Source organism: Calonectris borealis, chromosome 10, assembly GCF_964195595.1.
Source record: "Calonectris borealis chromosome 10, bCalBor7.hap1.2, whole genome shotgun sequence".
NCBI lineage: Eukaryota > Metazoa > Chordata > Aves > Procellariiformes > Procellariidae > Calonectris > Calonectris borealis.
The window spans coordinates 20,337,849-20,357,766 of NC_134321.1; the positions used below are offsets into that span (position 1 = coordinate 20,337,849).

The 19,918-nt window shown below is 40.8% G+C and overlaps 1 protein-coding gene across 4 annotated transcripts in view; it reads left to right on the plus strand.

Annotated features, from left to right (window-relative positions):
• The first annotated feature begins 88 nt into the window (after positions 1-88).
• Positions 89-19,918, plus strand: part of SHISA5 (shisa family member 5) — a 23,074-nt gene continuing 3,244 nt past the window's right edge. The window contains exons 1-5 of one of the 4 annotated variants that reach the window (XM_075159333.1): positions 89-181; positions 2,231-2,399; positions 2,771-2,845; positions 16,561-16,676; positions 17,790-18,008. In XM_075159333.1, coding sequence (XP_075015434.1) covers positions 112-181; positions 2,231-2,399; positions 2,771-2,845; positions 16,561-16,676; positions 17,790-18,008 — 649 coding nt within the window. In that variant the 5' untranslated portion in view covers positions 89-111. Of the gene's footprint in view, positions 182-2,230; positions 2,400-2,770; positions 2,846-3,563; positions 3,630-12,375; positions 13,599-15,906; positions 16,154-16,560; positions 16,677-17,789; positions 18,009-19,918 lie in introns of those variants that run through there. The other 3 variants (XM_075159336.1, XM_075159334.1, XM_075159335.1) reach the window with 3 other exon arrangements.

Here is a 19,918-nt window from a genome sequence, read left to right on the forward strand (position 1 = left end):
CGCCCTGCCCGCTGCTTCTCCCGCGGCCGCGCGGCGGCGCCCCGGGGTCGCCGGAGTCCCGGTGGATCGCCCGGCCCTCGCCCGCCCGCCGGGGGAGAAGCGGCGGTGCTCATGGCGACGTGGCGGGGCGCCCTCGGCCTCGGCCTCGGCCTCGGCCTCCTCTGCCTGCTGCCGGCGGCCGGTGAGCGCGGGGCGGCGGCTGAGGGGCGGGGGGTGCCGGGTGCTGCGAACGGGGGGACCCCGGCCTTTAAGGAGGCTTGGCGGGCTCCGGCGTCTCTCTCTGAGGGGGCTTTGGGGGCTCCTCCGCGGCCGGGGCTGCGTCCCCCGGGGAGGCCCAGCAGAAGCCCCCGGCATAAGGGAGGCCCTGGCTTCGAGCAGAGACCCCTCAGCTCAGCCGCCCGAGCGGCAGTAGACGCGTCCTGCCTGCGCTGGGGCGAGGGCCGATGCTGGGGCCAGGGCGCGTGGTTTTGGGGGGCCCCAAACCCACGTGCCCCGGCCCCAGCGCCCCAGCGCAGGCAGAAGATACCCACACCTGAACAGCAGTTTTGGCGCGAATTGGGTTCACTGAGAGAAAAGTGATGCAGGAAGCGAGGTAGGTTTGCCTTGATACTGGTGTGTGTTGTTAGACAGCAGCAATTAGCCCCCCACTAGTGACTGCGTGGGCCCACCTAATGAAGGCTGTCTGCTGGTAAACCTAAGGTAAGGCTATTGAGGGAGAAATGGTGTGGCTGCCAGGCAGTCTTGATGCATCCCATTAAAAACCTTCACCTTTTCACCCCCAACACAGTAATTTTTAGCCTTTTAGGGCTAGATAATATAATATAATATAAATAATATAGATTTATAGAGATAATATAAATACTTGGGTGTTAAGTGAGGATATTGCATAAACAGTACTGCTTACGTAAACTCATTTGATAACTGAGTTCATACATAGCTATCAGATGCTAACATTGATAATTAGATTTGTTTCAGCAGCCCTATCTGTAACTATCTTGTTACTGTGCTTAAAGGATTGAGCATGTAGTCTTCCCCAACTTTGTCATGTGATGAGAAAAAGCAGATGTGATCATAGGACTTACTAGGTGAAGTCTCCGAAAAGGAGAAGCACTCTTGATACTGTATGCATCAGTGGCATCACTTTATCTGATAGTTCAAATTCTGTACAGACACGTGCAGGAAAGGTGAATGTGATCTTTAGTGGATATGCAAGAGGACATTGAACTTGATCAGAGTAGTAAAGGATCACAGTTTGTCTGAGGGCTGAACCAAAGCATGGCTGAAATGGTCAGAGGAATAGAAACCAGCTGACTGCTGCATTTATCACTGAAAACTGTAATGATACTCTTGCTAAAGATTCTTCTTGGGAAATGCTTTTTTGCTTTAGCTTTGAGAAGTATTTTTATGTGACAGTTGGAAGCTTTTAATGTGCCATTCTCACATTGCTGTCATTCAGGCTTGAGAGGGGAAAGAGAGACAGAAAACAGCCTGGATGTTAAGGAATGTATCAGCCCAATGCAATGCAATGCTGAAAAGCATGGGATGTCTCCCAAGAAATCCATCCTAGTACATGAACATCTCCATTTCCCTACCATTGTAGCTGCACCAGTTGATGCTTGCAGTGGGAAGATGCCACTTGACTGATTTTAGTCCTAGGAATCTGTGTTTTATGATATCTCTGTTTTATGCCATGGATTAACAGGATTAGGATTTTCCATGAAGTAAACAAGCAACAGGTAGAAACAACTGTCGCATGGAAATCCAAATCTACAGTGAATGCAGTTGTGTTGCATCTTTTGCATCAAGTCAAATATCCAGGAAAATTTAACATTTTCTTCTAACTGATCTTAGGGCTTGTATGGGATTTTTAACAGATCTGGCTAGTCACGTTGCTCTTTGAGTCTTTACAGTAATTTGGTAGCTACTAGCAGATGTAGTGAGGAGAGTATTGCCAGGCAGAGCATCTCGTAAATATACCTGCATGCAGTTTAGTCTCTTACATATGTGTAAACAGTCGGGAAGAGCTACTTGACAAGGCGAGATACTTCATGTGCAAGGAGTAAGTATTTGCCTTTGCTATACTCTAAAGGAAATAATTGATTTCTAAAACCTAACCAAAATACTTGAAACATCTTTAAATGTTAACCTAGGTGAGATGGTCAGTTTGAGAAAGAGGTTTTATATGATTATTTCTTTAGTTACTAACTACTGGCTTTTAACTTTTTTTCAGTTTTGAGTGAGGATTGTCAGGCATATATTGATCGTCATGGCAAGGCACAACCTGAAAAATCCTGTCCCAACTTCTGCTGTGGAGATTGCATGCATCAATACTGTTGCTCTAATGCGATCTTAAAATTTGATGAAGAACAACAATTTAAGTGTAATCTGCTTGATGGAAGGTACGAGGCAAACTGAATGTATACAGCAGGTTATAATTCTATCATCAAATGACAAAAATACACAGTTTAATGTTTAAAAAACTTACAAAGGGACCTTTCAGCTCTGTATCTGGCTCATCAGGGATCTATGTTAATGCATGTAATTTACCTGTAAAATGGGAACAATGAGGTGGACAAATTGATGCATGAACTGGTGTATGTTTTCTTGAGCATTTTCAAATACTTTTACCCTATTTAATTTTTCTTTGGGGATGACAAAATTAATCTCTTTCTTTTTTTAGTGTACATTGCCTTTCATAAGCATTTGGAACTTAGCCAGATACTTGAGTAAGTTGTAAATTCCGTTTTTGAGATGAATTCTCTTGCTACAGGACCTCTGACTCAAGCAACATAAATTACATGCGGGTTTTTTTGGACCCTGATGATTACATTCCTTCTGGCCCCAGGTAAGCCATGCAAAGACTCAGCTTTTAAAATTGGATTTATTTAGAGGTTCTTCATTGTGTAATCAATACATGCCAATACAAAATGAAAACAGAACTACTGATTTGTGTGTTAAGAATGTGGAGCATTCAAACTCATGTACACGTCGGAACGTTTGAAGAAGTAGAGACATGAGGAAGAGGTTAGACCGTAACGATCGCTGTATGTCATAGTCCGTATTCTTATTCCTGAGCGGGAGGTTGTCCCCTAAAGTGTTGGCACGCTCGCTTTATGCCCTTTGATACTGACAGGTTAAGTCCATAGTGGCTCAGTAAGAGGACCTGCTTTGGTTTGAAGTATCTCCTTGCTTTTTAGCATCTTCTGCACTTAGTTTTTATCGATATTTCTTGTTCCATTTTAATCTCAGGCAAAATAAATTCTTTTAAGTCTACGCGTTATGTTGGTGATTACAGGAGTCCTGCTGCAAAACGTTTCTATTTTTCATAGCATGGAAGACTGCGGAGGGAGAACAAGTGTTAGTTCTGAGCTACGGGTAATTGATACATCTGCATGAGTTTAAATAATTAATGCTTCCCGGGATCACAGGAGAGGGGGCTCAGGCGCTCCGCGGAGCAGCGGGCCCGCCGGCAGGGGGCGCTCAGGGCTGCCGCCGCCCGCCCCCGCGGAAGGTGCGCGGGAGTCCTCAGCCGTCGCTGCGGCGCCCTTTAAGGGGGCGGAGCGAGCGGCGTGACGTGAGCGGGGGCGGAGCCGGGCGGCGGGCGCGGGGCGAGCGGCGGCGAGCATGGGGTAAGCGGGCGCCGCGGGGCGGGAGGGGTCTGCAGGGGGGCTCGCCGTGCCGCTGCGACAAGCCCGGCTGGCCAGGGCAGGAGCGTGCCTCCCGCCCTGCGCCCCCCGGCACCCGCAGCGGAGCAACCTTTGTGCGCGGACGCGGTAGCCTTTAGCGAGCGCGGCCGTGTAAGCGGCATCGCCGCCGCCTCCCGGGAATGGCATGGTGCGGCGGATCCTCGGGGCCGTGCTCGTTCTCTGGCACAGCTGAGTGGAGCGCCCCACGTTGTATAACCTATAGATATACCTTTCCGCATTCCATACGCGGTAGGAAGGAAGCCTCGCTAGAGGCGCCTAATGGTAGCGCTGCCGAGGTATGCGCCAGGACATCGATGTGAAGAGGGTAAATGAATGTCTGGGATCCTTGGCCTCTTTTGACCCTTCCACAAGGAAAGGACTGATGTAACAACTATTTTGGAGGAGGGATGCCCCTTCTTTGCTAGGCTGATGGAGCTGTCTTACGTATCTTCAAATGCGTGGTTCAAGTACAGCAGGTGTGAGCCTCATCTTGCAATCAGCATTTTTAGTAGAAAGATGTGGAAAAAACCTTCAATTTCTCATCTTTGGGACTGCAGAGGTGTTGAATCTGCTGGACTAATAAAGGTTAAATATAAAGAAGTAATAAATATGTCTTTTCCATGCCAGCAAGCATAGTTATTAAAAAGCACAGAAGATGAAAGAATATAAGCTTTTAACAAACAAACAAAACAAAAAAACCCCTGCACAATTGTTAAAGGAATTGTAACCAAGGCCCGCAGTCCACAAAGGTGCATTTGTAAATTAAGAAAACATCTAGGAAGTAGCAGCTAAGTTGCTTTAATTATCTTTGTTTTCAACTATGAAATGTCTAAAAAGAGAATCATTGATGTCTCACCGTGAGAAAATGGGTCATTAGTGACTTCTCTTTTTTCTTTCAGTTACATCACAGATTTGAAAAATTAATGTGTTGTGCAAAGGCCTAGACTTAACATCAAACTTACTTTCTGGTTAGGCAGTTTTAATAGAAAGATGGTAATTATTCATAGAAATATCGCCCTTGAAAAGCCACCCGGATGTGACCCCAGAGGAAAACCACATCCCAGAACTTCCCAAAGTGACTAATGACTTTGAGTGCCCAATTTAGGGTGTTTCAACATCGGGAATGAAAGTGAGTAGGACTTTGTATGACTGCAGTCAGTGTGACACCAAGTAGGTTTCTGTTTCATTACAGACTTTGCCCAGGTTTTTGTGTAGTGTGTTGGGGATTTGGGGTTGGTTGTTTTTTTTTTTGTTTGTTTTTTTTTTTTTTTAAACCCAAGCAGTATGCTGTATTCCTTCTGGAAGAGTTGTCCCTGGTTTCTGCTTGCAAGGTATACTCCACCCTCTTGCTCCATGCCAATGTCTTTTAAAAGACAAATTTACATTGTTTCTTGATGACTTTGTTTACTTAATACTTCACTGTGCGGAGAGGAGGGCTGATGTCAGTTGGGATATTTCTTTGTATCTCCCAGCAAGATGAGCAGAGACTTTGAACAGTTTATAACAGGAGGAGAGGCAACAAAGGGCAACTTCCTTTGGTGCCCTGTTCTTTCTCAAGAGTTGCAAATACTACCTTTGACATTGCTCTCTAAAAGGAGGAGGTGATGGTTTCCTGGCATTAAGAGTCACTAAGCATTTAGTTCCTCATTCTTGCATCGGGCTTATTCCTAGATCAAGTTACCACTCTGGCACATTGCTCTTAAATCCTGGCTTTTTAAGAGAATTTCAGCTATCTGAGGGCTTGTCACAAACTGCGTGTGGACTTGCCACTGGGCTGAGTGAGCTGGGGTGTCTCTTATCCCTGCTTGGAAAACCTGCCACAGTTATGCTCTAATTCTATGGGACAGTGTTAGGGAAGGGTTAGTGATGGTATGTATGTTCTTCCTTGTCTTGTCTAGCTGAGGATTTTTTGGTTTGCTTGTGCTTTTGCTTTTTTTGCTGTATTTATTCTGAGGTCTTCTGCAGAAGTGCAAGGAAAGCACCCGTTTTTTAGTAGGTTTCTTTTTATTAGTATCCTTTAATATTAATATCTTTCAGTATTTAGTATTGAGTATCGAGTGCTGTTGAGGCAGGGGTGCAAGGCGCTTTGGACAACCCTATTAAGTGCCGTTCACAATGCAAGCAGTTCATGTCCTATAATCTTCTTTTGGACATTTTAAAGACAATAATTCCTTTGGAGTGTCTTAGTAATGTGCTTTCAAGCACTTGGAAGCATTGTGCTTCCAGAACACTGCATTTGGAAGCAAATGTAAGCATTTTAGGAAAAGTATAAAAGTCAGCGTTAACTCAGATTCAGGCTTTTTCCCTTATTGATCAATCCTTAAAGATCATTTTGAGATTTTAGGTCAGAGCATAGGCATAGGTTTCATGCCACTAAACTTTTTAAATTTGCCACCGTTTTTCCTTGCATGTAAGATGACCATGCGCAATTTCTACAATTTCTGCTGCTAGTGAATGAATTGTGGCAAGGATTTACTACTGGAAGGTGTTTCACTTTTTTTTTCCCTTTTAATTGGTTTACTGAATTTTCTTCTACTTTGCTCTGGTTTCAAAGATAGATTGTGAGTAGTAAGGTTAATTTAGTTGTTTTTCCCCTTTCATTCTGCAGTACGTGGTAGTATTGCTTTAAGAAACTGCGCAAAAAGCAGAGCTCTGATTCAGTGGAACAGCAGTTGTCATGATTTGCATTGGTAACATGGTTATTTAGTCTTGGTATGCCAATTTTCCAATAGTGACCCTTGCTGGAAAAGGAAGTTAGATGACTCATATCCAGAATTCAACTAATTGTGAAATATTTGAGTGTTTAAGGAGGTGGAGCAATTCAGAACATCTGTATCAGAGTTAGAGAAGGAAATAATGTAGTTGGGGCAGCTGATGTCAGTCTTTCCAAATGGAAACGAAATTTCAAATTGTCTTTGTACACAGTTAATTGGACTCTGTTTCTGAATTAATTTCTGCCTTGAAGTTACAGCAGATTGTGTAACAGATACAGTAATGCTTGAGAAAAGGCAGTTCATCCTGATGTGATGAGAAGAGGAAGGCAAAATGACAGTCTTCCTGGGAAGCCTCAGCCGGCAGAGACAGGACAGCCTTGTTAGACTGGGGATGCGCTCATTCGGGTTTTGTCATGGGCTGATCAATGTGTTGCTTTGTGACTTGGTTCTCCTATTGTGAAATGGAGAAAATCCATGTCATTCTGCCTGCCTTTGAAATGCAGCATCTGCAATAGTCTGCTACGTGCATAAGTTGGCAAAACCAGTAAATTTCTAACTGTGGAAGATGTGATTATCCTAATTTGCTGTCTCTCAATTTAGATGTTTTTAAGCATATGCTTTCTCCATAGCCAAGGTAAAAAGTACTGTGAAGTTGAACTATATCCCATTTCTCCTTTTTCTCCCCATCGCTGTCAGGGACTTCAGTTCACAGGTATATTTGGATACCCCAGCATCTGTAATAGGTTGCCAATGATAAGAAAATAAGAAGATTATTCATTGGAAAAAACCTTCTAGAAATGTAAGCGGTCTCTAGTTAATGAACAGAGGATTTCTTTTCCAGTACTGGTCCTCAGCATTTTCTGTAAAAAATGAGTTAAATTGCATGCAGAGCCCTTCCTGTAAGGCTTGCATTCAGACACAGGCTAATCTCATCAAGGAATGTAATTGTCTAGAAACAATTGAGATTTGGATTTGAAGCTATTTAAAAAATTGTTCTATGCTTTTTACTAGCCTGAAAAGTAAATACAAGCTTGCACAATTTGTAATTGTAACTTGCATTATAGAGTGTTTGGTTTTGTGTTCGCTGTATTCTCAATGAAGGAGCTACTTAAAGCTGCCAAAGCAGTTGTGAGGTGCCCTTAATGGCTTCTCAGCTGCCTGCTTCTGGCAGTGGGCTTAATGCTCGTGCAGGTTCATTTACTCTGAAACCAAGATGGAAGGAGAAATTGAAAAATGCTGTCCTGGCTCGAGAGGCAGATGCGCCTGGTTGGGTTAGCATGCTCTTCTAACTAAGAAGTTTCACAGCAAAAAACAAGACCACCTGGCCTAAACATGCAACGACACAGCAAGATTAATCATTTGGATTATGTTCAGAAGTTCATTTTTCTGTGGGTGTGTACTTCATTGACTGTATGTGCTTCCTAGGGTAGAGAGTTCTCTCTTCGAACTCTGTGGGCTTTGCTGTGCCTCTACACAGTGTAACTCTGAAAACAGTAAATTTTTAACATACAGGTTGACTCTGGAGAGAGCTTGTCAAAGCAGCCGCAGGGCGGGTAACCCTCAGAGAAGGGTCCTGTAGCCTGAGAAATAGAATCTTTCCTTGAAAACATGGTTAAAAGACCATGGTTGTTATTTAGTAGGATCTATGAAAGTTTGAGCATGTGGGTTTCAAAGCTAGCTCCAGCTCTGCCATTTCATATACTTCCATAAAATAGCCATGGCCTGAGGTGTAGCCAGATGTATTTGCGATAGATTGTGTTGTAGATGTATTATGGGAGGAGGAGAATAGATGTATTGGTATGGGAGGAGTAGCATGTCCTTAAATTGCCTAGCCTTTTAAAACTGCAGTTGTAGTGTCTTCTGTGAAATGAACAAATCATTTTTGCAGTTGCCATTGTGCAAAGATTGGTCTTTTGACAAAGTTATTTTTATTAAAAACATTTTATACCATTCATTTTTAATGTGATAGTCCTCTCCGTGTTTGCTAGCATGATCTCTGGCTCTCGATTCCACTGAGAGGTAAACTTAAAAACCTCTGTTTTTTAAGTTATGGAAGGAACCAGTCATCAAAGTCACTTTTGTGACTTTTTTATGAAGGTCTTGTTAATGATGAATACTATTTAAAAGGAGAAGTAATGGTCAGCCAGATGTGAGCTCTACTGCAGAGGTCTGTTCTTGTTTGTGCAGTGGTAGATTTTCCTTGATGATCCTCATTGTGCTGGATGAGTAATAATTCTCCTGAAGAGAGGGAGAGTGAGGCAGCATGTCAGTTCATGGTAGTATAGGATAATTAATTTACCTCATTTTAAATTTTGCTCCTGCCTGAACACAGTGTTTCTAACTTATATATATGTGATCACCCACATGAATAATGTGGGTAGAGAAAAAGGTGTGTTTCGTGTAAGAGCTGGGTAATATGTTAAGCAAAGCTGGTGGGTGTGACCTAGTCTGAACTTTCTTTAATTGCAGTTTCAGTGTGTTTGCCAAGTCATACACCAAGTTGCAATTTGCCAGAAAAAAATCCTTTTTAAAAATTTTATTTAAAACTTTAACTCTTTAGCCAAGTTAGTTCCTAATTAGTTGCTTAAATCTGCTTTCTAGAATTAGTATGGTATTGGCAGTAGCAAATTCACAGTATTGCAGTTGTGGTTTATGTGGGGAAAATTTTCTGTGGTGCTTAATTTTTTTCAGTTAAGCTTGTTCTATTAATTCAGTTAACCATTTCGGAAAAATCCCTCCCATTGCCTTTATGTTGGTCCCAAATTTTCATTAGGGTGAGGCGTAACATCCTGTATAGTTGAACTGGGACTCCAACGGTAGGAGGGGAACTGACTTTGTTTGTCTTAAATATCTCTGCCTATAATCAATCTACATTCCCTTTTTGCCCCTAAAGGAGCATTTTAAATTTATTTATCATCTGTAGAAGCAAGTGCTTTGTATTGTGTTTAAGGACAGTTTTTATGCTAAGGGTCCAATGGACTTGTCTGAACTTGTCTTGTGACCTGCATGAAGCTGCAGTGTTAATTCTTGCACTGTTGGTGAAAGACTTCAGCCCCTCTGAATGCAGCTCTGATTTTTCCCCTTGTTACATGCATGTTTTTACTGTGCCAGTTACCTATAGCAATTATTCTCAAATGTCTACAAAGTCTACAATAGTAGACATCCTGGGAAACTTCCCTGGAAAATTGTATTTTTAGTATGCATTACAAAGGAATTGATGTGAATAGACATATTTAGTACAAGTGAACTGTTTATAGACCAAGAAGAGATGCTTGTATACATCTTCCACAATAACATGCTGGATCCGGGTGTCAGATGTCTGAGTAAAACCACAAACTCCAGGAAGTTCCCTCCCTCCTGCTTTCTCGTATAGGCTGTTTAAGAACATGTTGTGCTAAACCTGTTACATGTTACTTGACAAAATAGAGAAGTTAGTGTCTTTTTAAAAAGTAGTAATTAACTTTACTTCCAGAAGGTCTTTGTGTGTTAAATTAAAGCTTATTATTTTGGGCTTGAAGTAACCCACATCAGCTTCCTATTTGAACAAGTAGAAAAAGGACCCATTCAGTACATATTTAGCAAACTTTTTCTCAAAAGACTCTTGCATTCTTTTTCTATAACAATTTTGCAATTCTTGGCTTACCATGGCATTATTGTTGTTGCTTTAATATTGGCTTTCATGCCAGAGCTGGTTTGGCTGATGCTAAGGATCACTGGGCTGTGCTCAGCTGTGTAGGTTTGTCCTGACTTCAGGGATGTAGCTCAGGGTTGTTTAGACTGCAGGGAAGCGGAGGTGTCCCAGGGATTGTTTCGGCGGGCTCCTGCTGTGAACTTTCAGTCTTTTTGGGGATACCCAGAAAGAACTGTGGCAAGTTGTGATAAGTTTTAGTGGTTTTCAGTGGCAGTTAATCGTGTCCATGCTAGAGCAGTTTAGCAGTTTACCGTTAGTGATGAATTGAGCTGGTACCGCACTGATGGGTTAGCCAAAATGAAATGAAACCAGTTTCTTCACGTTAGGGAACTGTACGTGGGCAGGACCCTAGGAGGGACACTCTCAAGTGCTAACTTGAGTTAACATTTGTCTGAAAGACCAATGCAGACATCACAGTTCCAGTCCACGCTTCACTGCATTGCATAGCTTATAAAATGACTTAGCAGTTACTCAAATCTGCCAGTCTGATGAAGCTATCAAGATTTCGTAATTGTGAAACCATGCTATTCATTGTGAGTCTTAAGTTGCGTGTGGCCCAAACAGGAATCACTGGGCCCTTGTTTCTTAGAGACTTCTTGGCCATGTAGAGATCTTGTTGTGGGGAGGTGGTCCGTGGGTAAAATGGCTGGAGCAGGCCATGGCTGGCATCAGCAATTAGTGTGATTGCACCTGGACTATGAGGCTTAACTATATGGTGTATATTTTGATTGTCTGCATGGGCTGAAGCTCCTGTGGGCCAAAACCCAGCTGTGCTAAAATAGGCTGGTCAGTCAGTCAGAGTGTTAAAGCCATGCTAATGTTTTCCTGTGAGTATTAACCTCAGAGAAATTTGCTTTTTGTGTAATAGTAAATGGTTTTTTTGAGTCTCTAGCAAGTTGGTTCTTACGTTTTGAATCGTCATGCTAAAATATTAAACTGAGGAAGTGCATTGTTTGTAAAGTTGTAAAAACTAATCCCTCCGAAAGGCTCTTGGGAAGTCCTATTGCTTTATCTTTTTTTTAAAAAAAAAGTTTGTCCTTTATTTTCCCATTAAGCTTTGGAGGCAGTATGTGGCATTGTATGGCTGTGACTAAAATGTTGGACTTAGGAAAGCATCATAGTCTGGGGGCTTGTTTGGTCGTGCCCTATACCTGAGTTAGTGCAAGTCTGGAATTCACCATTCTGTCACATTTCTGGGAACTGTATCCTTTTCTGGAGCAGTAGAGAATGGTATGCATGTACTCATTTTTTTCTTAGACTTTTAGGAATGGCTTAAATTATCTTCTGAAGTCTTTCCAGACCACCCTGTGTTACAGCCGTAACTCAGTATTTGTAAATGTTTGTTTTTAAAACCATCCATGCCTTTGAAAAGGGCCCTGCCAACATGTTTCTTGTAGCATGCAACAAATCTTGGAACAGATTAAAACTTGTGAAATAAATAGGCTGCTTAAACTAATTTTTTAGAACTAGGTGGTCTCGTTATTGTTCATTTGGGTATTTTTTCTTTTTTAAAGACAAAAGTTGCAGGGTGTCCCATTGTCATGAATGCATAGAGAAGCAAAAACTTTCTCTACAGCAGGGTTTACAAATTGTTGCCAACTTAGAGTGATTCAAAATACTAAGGAGGTTTAAAAATATGTTGCTGGAATTGAAACTTGGACATTTTAAAAGGCCTTAAAAACACTCAAAGCATTTTACATTTTTTTCCACTTGACAGTGTTTAGGATTGAGATCTCCGATATGAACAACAACTGCCTTGAGGATTAACTTCTGCAAATAGTACTATTTAGATCTTGGGTTTGACATTTTAATATGTCCATTGCGTCTCATTCAGTACCAAAAGGAGTAAACCAGGCACTCATCACATAACTCCCTTTATGTGAACTGGTACATACTTTGAATAATTAGACAACTTTAAAAGTAAGGTGAGTCTGTGAGGTATGCTCATTACACATACAATTTAGTGCTTTCCAAAGGTGAGAGAATAGGGGTAGAAGTGGAGTAGGGCAAGAAAGGAGGGAGGTGGTGGTAGGAAAGGGCAGGGAGTCGTCTCTTCGTATTTACTTTCCCATGGATTTTATGAGAAGTTGCAGTTTATCATTGCTGCAGTAAAACTGCTATTAGGTTTGGTTTTGTCCTCAATTTTGTTTTCTATTAAGTTATTGGCAAAAGTTAGCTTTTATGTGAAGAGGAAGAAGCAGGAAATGGCAGTGAATGAGCTCAAGCTGTTTCTAACAGTGTGTGCTTTATTTAGAGACTATGGTATATATAATGTGGGAGCCTGGAAACCAGTGTTCAAACTGTGACGCCAGCAGAGCATTCTAATCGGGTGCTGTGGCCACCCTGATTTCTGCACTCTGACATTTGTTTGCAGAATGCAGGGGGTAAGGTGTGTTTTTTGGTTTGGTTTTTGTTTGATTTTTTTCTTTTTTTTTTTTTTTTTGCTTGGTTAACCATTCAGGGGAAGAATCTTTAAGCTACAATCCCTCATGTCTATTCTTTTTCATTTATGTGTAATGCTAACAGTTGGTAATTAAATGTGAATATATTTTTTCCAAATATTTTCAGAGTCCTTTTAGGCAGATTCATCAAGTGAAAGCAATTAAATGAATTAATAGTTTTGTTTAAGAAAGGAGTATAGGCTTTCTGGAGTTAGCATACTGCAAGAGCGTCTTTATATAGCATCTGGAATATCTTGTCTCCTGAAGCTTAGACAGTTCACTGAGTAAAGTATACTCAGCACCGTTCTGGCTTCACATGAGCGTCTTATATTAGCGGTAGCCTTCCTGCACTTTTTTAGTAGTTTTACTAGTGGGATATTACTGAATATTCAGGAAGAAGTGCTCAGGGCAGTATTCCTTGGGCAGTAAAAGGACAGACATTATTACAGTAAGGTAGTGCCTGACCATTCAGATATTCTGAAAGAGTATTGCTAGTTTTGATTATCAATAGAAATCCTTAGGAAAAAAGTTATTTTTTAAGAGCTCCAGTGTTGAAAGAGGGTGTTGATGCTGGTAGTTGCAAGTTCATAGCACATACTGTTTTGTTTTGTGTAAATGTCACGCTACCTTCTGCTGTTTAAAGACATTAGTCTACATGAGCCCAAGCACTGGCAGGAAAATTACACTTCTGCTGTAAAGTAGGTGATAAAAATGCCTACGGCAATCCAGTTGTGTACATTCCTTAGAAAACTCTGGGAAGAACTAACTCCTGTCTGTAATCCACTAACTGGGCTGTTTCTGAAGGCTTATAATTTTGGTGTGTAGTACTCAGACAGTATTTCAGCGGGTAGAACCAAATCACAGTGTTTACACACACAAACACAGAACTGCCCTCAAAGTGTATACACCTGACACACCTGTACTTTAAATATATGTCTCCATTTAGCTTTTTAAAAGATTTACGCAAAATGTCATCATGCCGTAGTTGTGTCATCTTGACAAAGATGCAGACAAATGATGAAAATGCACAGGGTGTCTCCAACAACTTGGTGAAAATAAGGATATGGTGGGTTTTTTTCTCTGAGCTTTGCTTTTGTCACTTTCCTTATCAGAGGTAGTAAATATGCAATGAAGTATGTGCTTCAGTGAGCAGAAAACTTTATTAAAAATAAGCATATGAAGCCCATGCTTCAAACTGACCAATGTTTATCTGTTGGTGGCCGGCTTGGCTGCAGATGGGCTTGTGCTGTTTTCTCTCTTGTCATATCAGAACTGAATTTGGTTGTGAAAGATAAGAGCTCTCTGCCAGTTTTCTGCTGTGCTAGTTTATTTACGATGAGTAGATCTTTCTCCACTTTGTCTATTTTCTCCATTTCTTAGGTTTCCTTGATTTTGCCCAGCCTTTGCTAAAGCTCAGAGAAGTTCATTGTCTGCAGAAGTGAAGAATTTTAGTTGTCTTTGTCAGGCCTAATCTTTCCTTGACACAAGGATTTCTTTCCTTAGCATAGTTCACTAGCAAAAAAGTTGGTGGTTTTTTTTCCTTCTTTACTGGGGAAAAAGCCCAAGGAAGAACCTAGAAGACTCTTTTCCTTTGTTGTCTCTGCTAATGTTGCTTGGTAATAACTGTGTAATGGAAATGTTAACTTCCCTAGTGAGAGGGCTTTCTCAGGGTTGATACAGAAGTGAGAACAAGAGCAAGGGAAATCCTGTTGGCACACCACAAGTAGCAGTAATTATAGTTAACGGTTGTTGACTTGGAGTTTCTAGAGGTGTCCGTAGTTTGTCACAGGCGTTCATGCTATTTCTTGTGAACATTGCAGTCAAGATGGTTAAGTCTAATGTATTAATCCATTGTGCACACTTACCTCTTTCTTATCCAGTGTATATATGAATTTATATGATGAGTATCTAATAAGGACCCTGTATAATTAATCTAAATTCCACAGGTCACTCTTAAATCTAATCCATTTCCACATACACAAGTATTCAGCTTGTGTTTTCAGACTGACTTGATGTACGTTTGCTGTTGGCCTCATGGACAGGAGGCAGCCCCTGTTTCAGGATGTGGTGGTATTGTGTGTGTTTATCTCTCCCCCAAATCCTGCCCCTTGAAATGCATTTGTATCTTCCTTTTTATACCAGGCTTGAAAGAAATGGGATTTTTGGATGGAGATGAGCTGGCTGTGAACTTACTGTGCTGAAATGAAACTAACACTCGTGAGGATGGGGGGAGCACTTAAAAGCGGCATGGTTAGGAATACTCTTGCATGTGCAAGTCAGCCTATGAAAAACATTCTGTGAAGGTGCAAATAAAAGTGACAAAGCATGCATGCATCTTTACGTTTTGCAGCTGTGTTGCAATCATCTGTTTGCTTTCCTGGCAGTTTCTGGCATGACTTCTGTGACTTCAGGAGGCTGCAGCAGTTCCTGCTTCAAATGCTTAGGTGCAGTGACCAGAGGCAATCCACAGTATTAGATTTAGTACTTGGGGACTAAATCCATAGTGTTCTATAGTACTTCACAAAATCAGTGCACAAGTTAGATACAGTTACAGTTAAAATTGTTGCTCAGATTCTTGAAAGGGATTTGACCCAAGTTTTTTCTTATAGCTGTTGTAGAAACAATAAAATTGAGGGAACTGCTATTATGGGGAAAAAAAAAGCATTTTAAATTGAACCTGTTTTATTTGTCAATGCTTATGTTCAGTGTCCAGCTTATTAAGGGTTAAGTTGCTCTAGAAGACTGAGGTGAGGTCTTCCAAATTTGGGCTAGGGATAGAGCGCTTTGCATTTTTTTTGTCAGTGATTTAACTTTCCAGTGTCGTTGATACTCAAAAACAATTTTCACATATGATGGCTGTTTGGTAGCCAAACGAAAATTGCTGGAGGTTCTGGAGATGTGTCATTTTGTTTAAAGCTGTTAACAGGAAACTGAGCAGGAAGAAAACTATAGAGTTCTGTAGCCAAAATCTCTATGAAGAAGCAAAAACAGGATGGATATAAAATCAGCTCTCTACTCATTATTTTAGAGCTTGTTCATTAAAACTGACTTCCTGCAATTGTTCCCAAAACTGATGCACAGTGCATTTTTTAAGAAATAAAAATGCTGGAGACTTTGGCTTCTGTGGAAGAAGGGCTTTATTGATTTCAGGCAGTAGGAAACAGATCATGTGAATTAACACTTAAAAGGGAATTGTCACTGGACATTTAATGCTTTACAGTGTTACTTTTTCTTCCCTGTGTGGTAAACAGAACTTATAAACACTCATCTCCGGAAGCTTTACGTCTGCCTCCATCATTTGGTACTCATTACAGAGATTAAAGCTGGGGTAACCTTTGGTCTTCCCGTACTAGTTTTGGTGATTTAGGCAGTGTTTCTGTCTCCCATAATGTAGCATAACATACTTGCTGTTGCAGTATAGTTGGCAGAATTTCAGATCTTCCAAACCATGTGAAACATGGCTTCTAAAACAACTGTTTACAAATGCCAAGGAACGTGCCAAGAATCTGCAGCGGGAGAGGTCTGCTCAGTACCAAGATTGTCCTGAGATTGGGCCTGGGAGGTCTTACGAATGTGCGAAGAACTTGCTGTCACCCTGAAGTCTGGGGTGCTTCATTTCAGGCATGCCTACCTGTGTGTTCAGAGCAGTCAAGTAATGCTTGGAAAAGTCATCAAACTAGTGATTTTGAAACCTTATCGCTGTAACTTTTTTGGAATATGTAAATGGACACACAGTTGCACTAAATAACAGGAATCGCAGTCACACTAAAATGAGAGGGACCAAAGACTCGCGTTGGGTCCTTTTTATGCCCAGGGGAGCGCACTCCTGGGTTGGTCAGCTTCCACTGATTTAGCAGACCTGATGTCATGTAGCGCTGCATTTAATAGTTGTTTCTTCTTCAAATGCATGAAGTAGTAAGAGTAACAGACTGGAGGAGGAGCAATGTGTTTGCTACAGAAGGTTAGGTTAAAGAGTAATAAATTTGTGTGAAAGGTTCTTACTACTTTTGGTGGTATCTTTCTTGCAGTTTTGGAACGCTTGTTGCGATTGGAGTTACTGTTTGTGCGGTGATTGTAATTACTATTATTCTGTGCCTCACCTGTTCGTGTTGCTGTTTGTATAAAGCATGTCGAAGACCACGGCGTAAGTATCTGTATATTTATTTTCTTTTTCACGTCTTTGAACAAGACTTTCTCTTCCCCACCCCGCCCCCCCAGAAAATTGTGTTCCTATAAAAGGTGAAAATAATCTTGCCTTATCTCTCTGCTACAAAAGTTGCACTACCTAAATATTAAAAATAAGCATTTAAGCTGATTCAGAATGTGAAGTTGCAGAGAGATGTTTTGTAATATTTTCTAAGCATTTAGAAGTTCACTTTCCCTGCCCCACCACATGTGTCGATTTTGGGTTTTTTGAGGGGTTTGGTGTGGTTTTTTTTGTTTAGGTAAGCAGGGGATAGGATGAAATTTTAAATTTTTCCCAGTCTCTTAAAAATATACCTGGAAAATACACCAAAGGCCCAGGACTGCAACCATGCAATCTTGAGCAAAGTCTATAATTGTAGCATAAAGAGGAAGGAGAGCTTGAAAACAAATTATTACAGTTTATTAGAAAGTTGTTATTTATTATTTATTAATTTATTATTATTATTATTTATTAATACTCCCTTATTCCAATAAGAGACATGAACCAATGATCCAGTGTTAGCTCCTACAAAAATCAATTACTTAATGTGTATTTGTCTTTCTGAGTGTTATTTAGAGAAAGACATACTAACATATGGATGTGTTAGTGTGTAGACAACATACAAAAGGAAACTTTTTTGGGCAATCATGGTAGGAAGCTCCTTACCTAATAAAGGAGATCTTTATCACCTTAATCCTTAAAAGCAGATAACATTTAAAAATGAGCAGTTTTTCCAGTCTCACACCAAATGATAGCTAACTTGGCTGCAGGGTTGAGTTCCTAGTTTTTGAAGAGTCCAAGAAAAAAATTCATTGCTCTTTGTGGTTGAGAAACAAGGAGATGAGTTGGCTGCTATCCCAGCATGTGAAGGCTCTCATTACCACTGAGATCAATGGAAGGGTATTAGAGGCATACATTTTTAAATCTTCTGTGGAGCTTGGAAAATGAAATTACCCAGATTTTGAAGTGAGAAATTGATCTTAAGAGAGAATGCTTTTTACATTACTTGGCTGTCCCAGGTGATCTCCTAGAACCACCAGCACTAACCATATTCCTTTTGCTTGTTTGTAGCTGTTGTGACCACCACTACTTCCACTACAGTGGTTCACGCTCCCTATCCCCAACAACAGGGAGTGCCACCCAACTACCCCGTAGCCCCATATCAAGGATATCAGCCTGTGGCTATCCAGCCACAACCGGGAATGCCGGTAGCACCGTACCCTGCGCAGTATCCTCCCCCTTACCCCATGCAGCCGTCAGGACCCCCAGCTTATCATGAAACTGTGGCAGGTAAGGCAATGCTGGGTGTTTCTTCATCTCTTAAATAGCTAAAGAGACAGTTGCATTGGAGCCAATCTTGTATTATTTACGTTTTCTAAGACTATATTAATGTAAGTGTAAACAAATTATGTAAAAAGTCAAGTGATGGTGGATGCTGTAATTCACCCTTGCTGAAGTTTCCCCATCACCATTTCTATGTTAAGCATTGCAAGAGGAGATGTAGCTGGAGCTGTATTGGCAAATTTTGGTGGTATGTGGGACTATCAGTGGATCCAGTAGAATGTTTTACTAATTTAGTTGAAATTTCATATTAAATCAAAGCCCAATTAACATGTGTATAGTAGTTGGGTGTTTCTACGTACCCTTTCTAATCTACTATTTGCTAGATGTTTTAATCTATACACAGATGGCATTTTCTAGTAGTTCATCGCTATGTTTATAGTATAACAAGTTTCTGATCAACTTCAGACATGTTTGCCAATAACTAACAGAATTATTGGAATCTTTTTTCTTCTGCTTTCCTTCTTTCACAGCATTGTTTTCGTGCAGCTTTGTTGTTGCTATTACTTATTGCTACTTCTGCTGGTAATACCTGTTCTCTGAACAATTGGCTCCTGGCTGTTCAGAGGCCAAAATTAGGCTGTTATCTGTCCTGGGATCTTCAAGCCCTCTTACAAACCACACTGTTCATCCTTCTAAGTAACAAGCAAAGTATAGTCCTGAATAGTACGTAATGCCCTTAGAAAGTAACTCTTTCATGACAACTCAAATATAAAATGTCTGTTCATCGTCTTAAGCGTTTGTAAACCAGTTAGAAATTGTACATACAATGTGCAAACCAGCCCTGCATGTAAAAACACTGACTTTGGCAGGCCTGTTGACTTTATTTTTCTATTGTAAACTCTGAAGAAGCTGTGGGTTTTATGGGATTACCCCAAAGTGCTTTGGCTTCATCTTTATCATGTGAGGGAGACAATAAACTAGTTATTTTACTTCTACTCTCTAGTTTCTCAAACTGTTGCTGGTTTGTTAGTTCTTAAAATATTTTTTTTTTTCTGGGAAAATCTCAAAGCACTTTCCATGTGGCCAGCTGACAGTGCCTCAAAATGAGAGCTCTCTCCTTTATTTCTCTTGTCTATTAACCAAGGGGCAGTCTCTTAATTAGGTCACATGCAAGGGAGAGAATACCTGCTCTGTCACACGGGAGCCAAACCTACTCACTTTACAAGATCAGCAAAAGATAACCACACTTACACATTCCAGGGATCTGATCAGGTGCTGCGTTATTTGAACTAACTTGTGTTATTTGACAGACCTGAAAATGAAGGTGCCGCTTGAGAGCAGCTTGTCTCAGAATACTAGAAAATAAGGATATCTTCTGAGTGATATACATTTGTTTATAAATCAAACTTTTTAATGTGCTTGGTAGCAGTGGGACATGTTTTTCCCTTTTTTATTTTAATTTTTTAATTAACTCTGTGACACATTTTCCCTGAAGGAATCCTAAGATGCTTTCTCTAGTCCTTTTTCTTTTGCCCAGGTTTATTTTCACTTCTTGGCATACTATCAGGTATATCCTGTTGTTTGTGCATCTCTGACTTCCACTGGCTGTTTTTTTGGACCAGATCTGTTCCTTTTTTTTTTTTTTGAGACTATGTTCTCCCCTGAAGGCTAACCATGTGCTTGTGGCTGCCATAATACACATGTACACTCAACCATCAAAAAAAACCAAACCCCACAAGAACAAAGGTTGTTGTGATCTTACTTTCGAAATGCGGATGCTTTATGAGTTAGTGCAAACTGTTCTCAAGTCCAATTAAGATGCTAGATAAGTTGAGCTTCTTAACTGTGTGCTCAAAACAGAAGTTGCCATTATAGATGTAGAATTCAGAATGTAAATTTTATAAAACTGTTTTTTC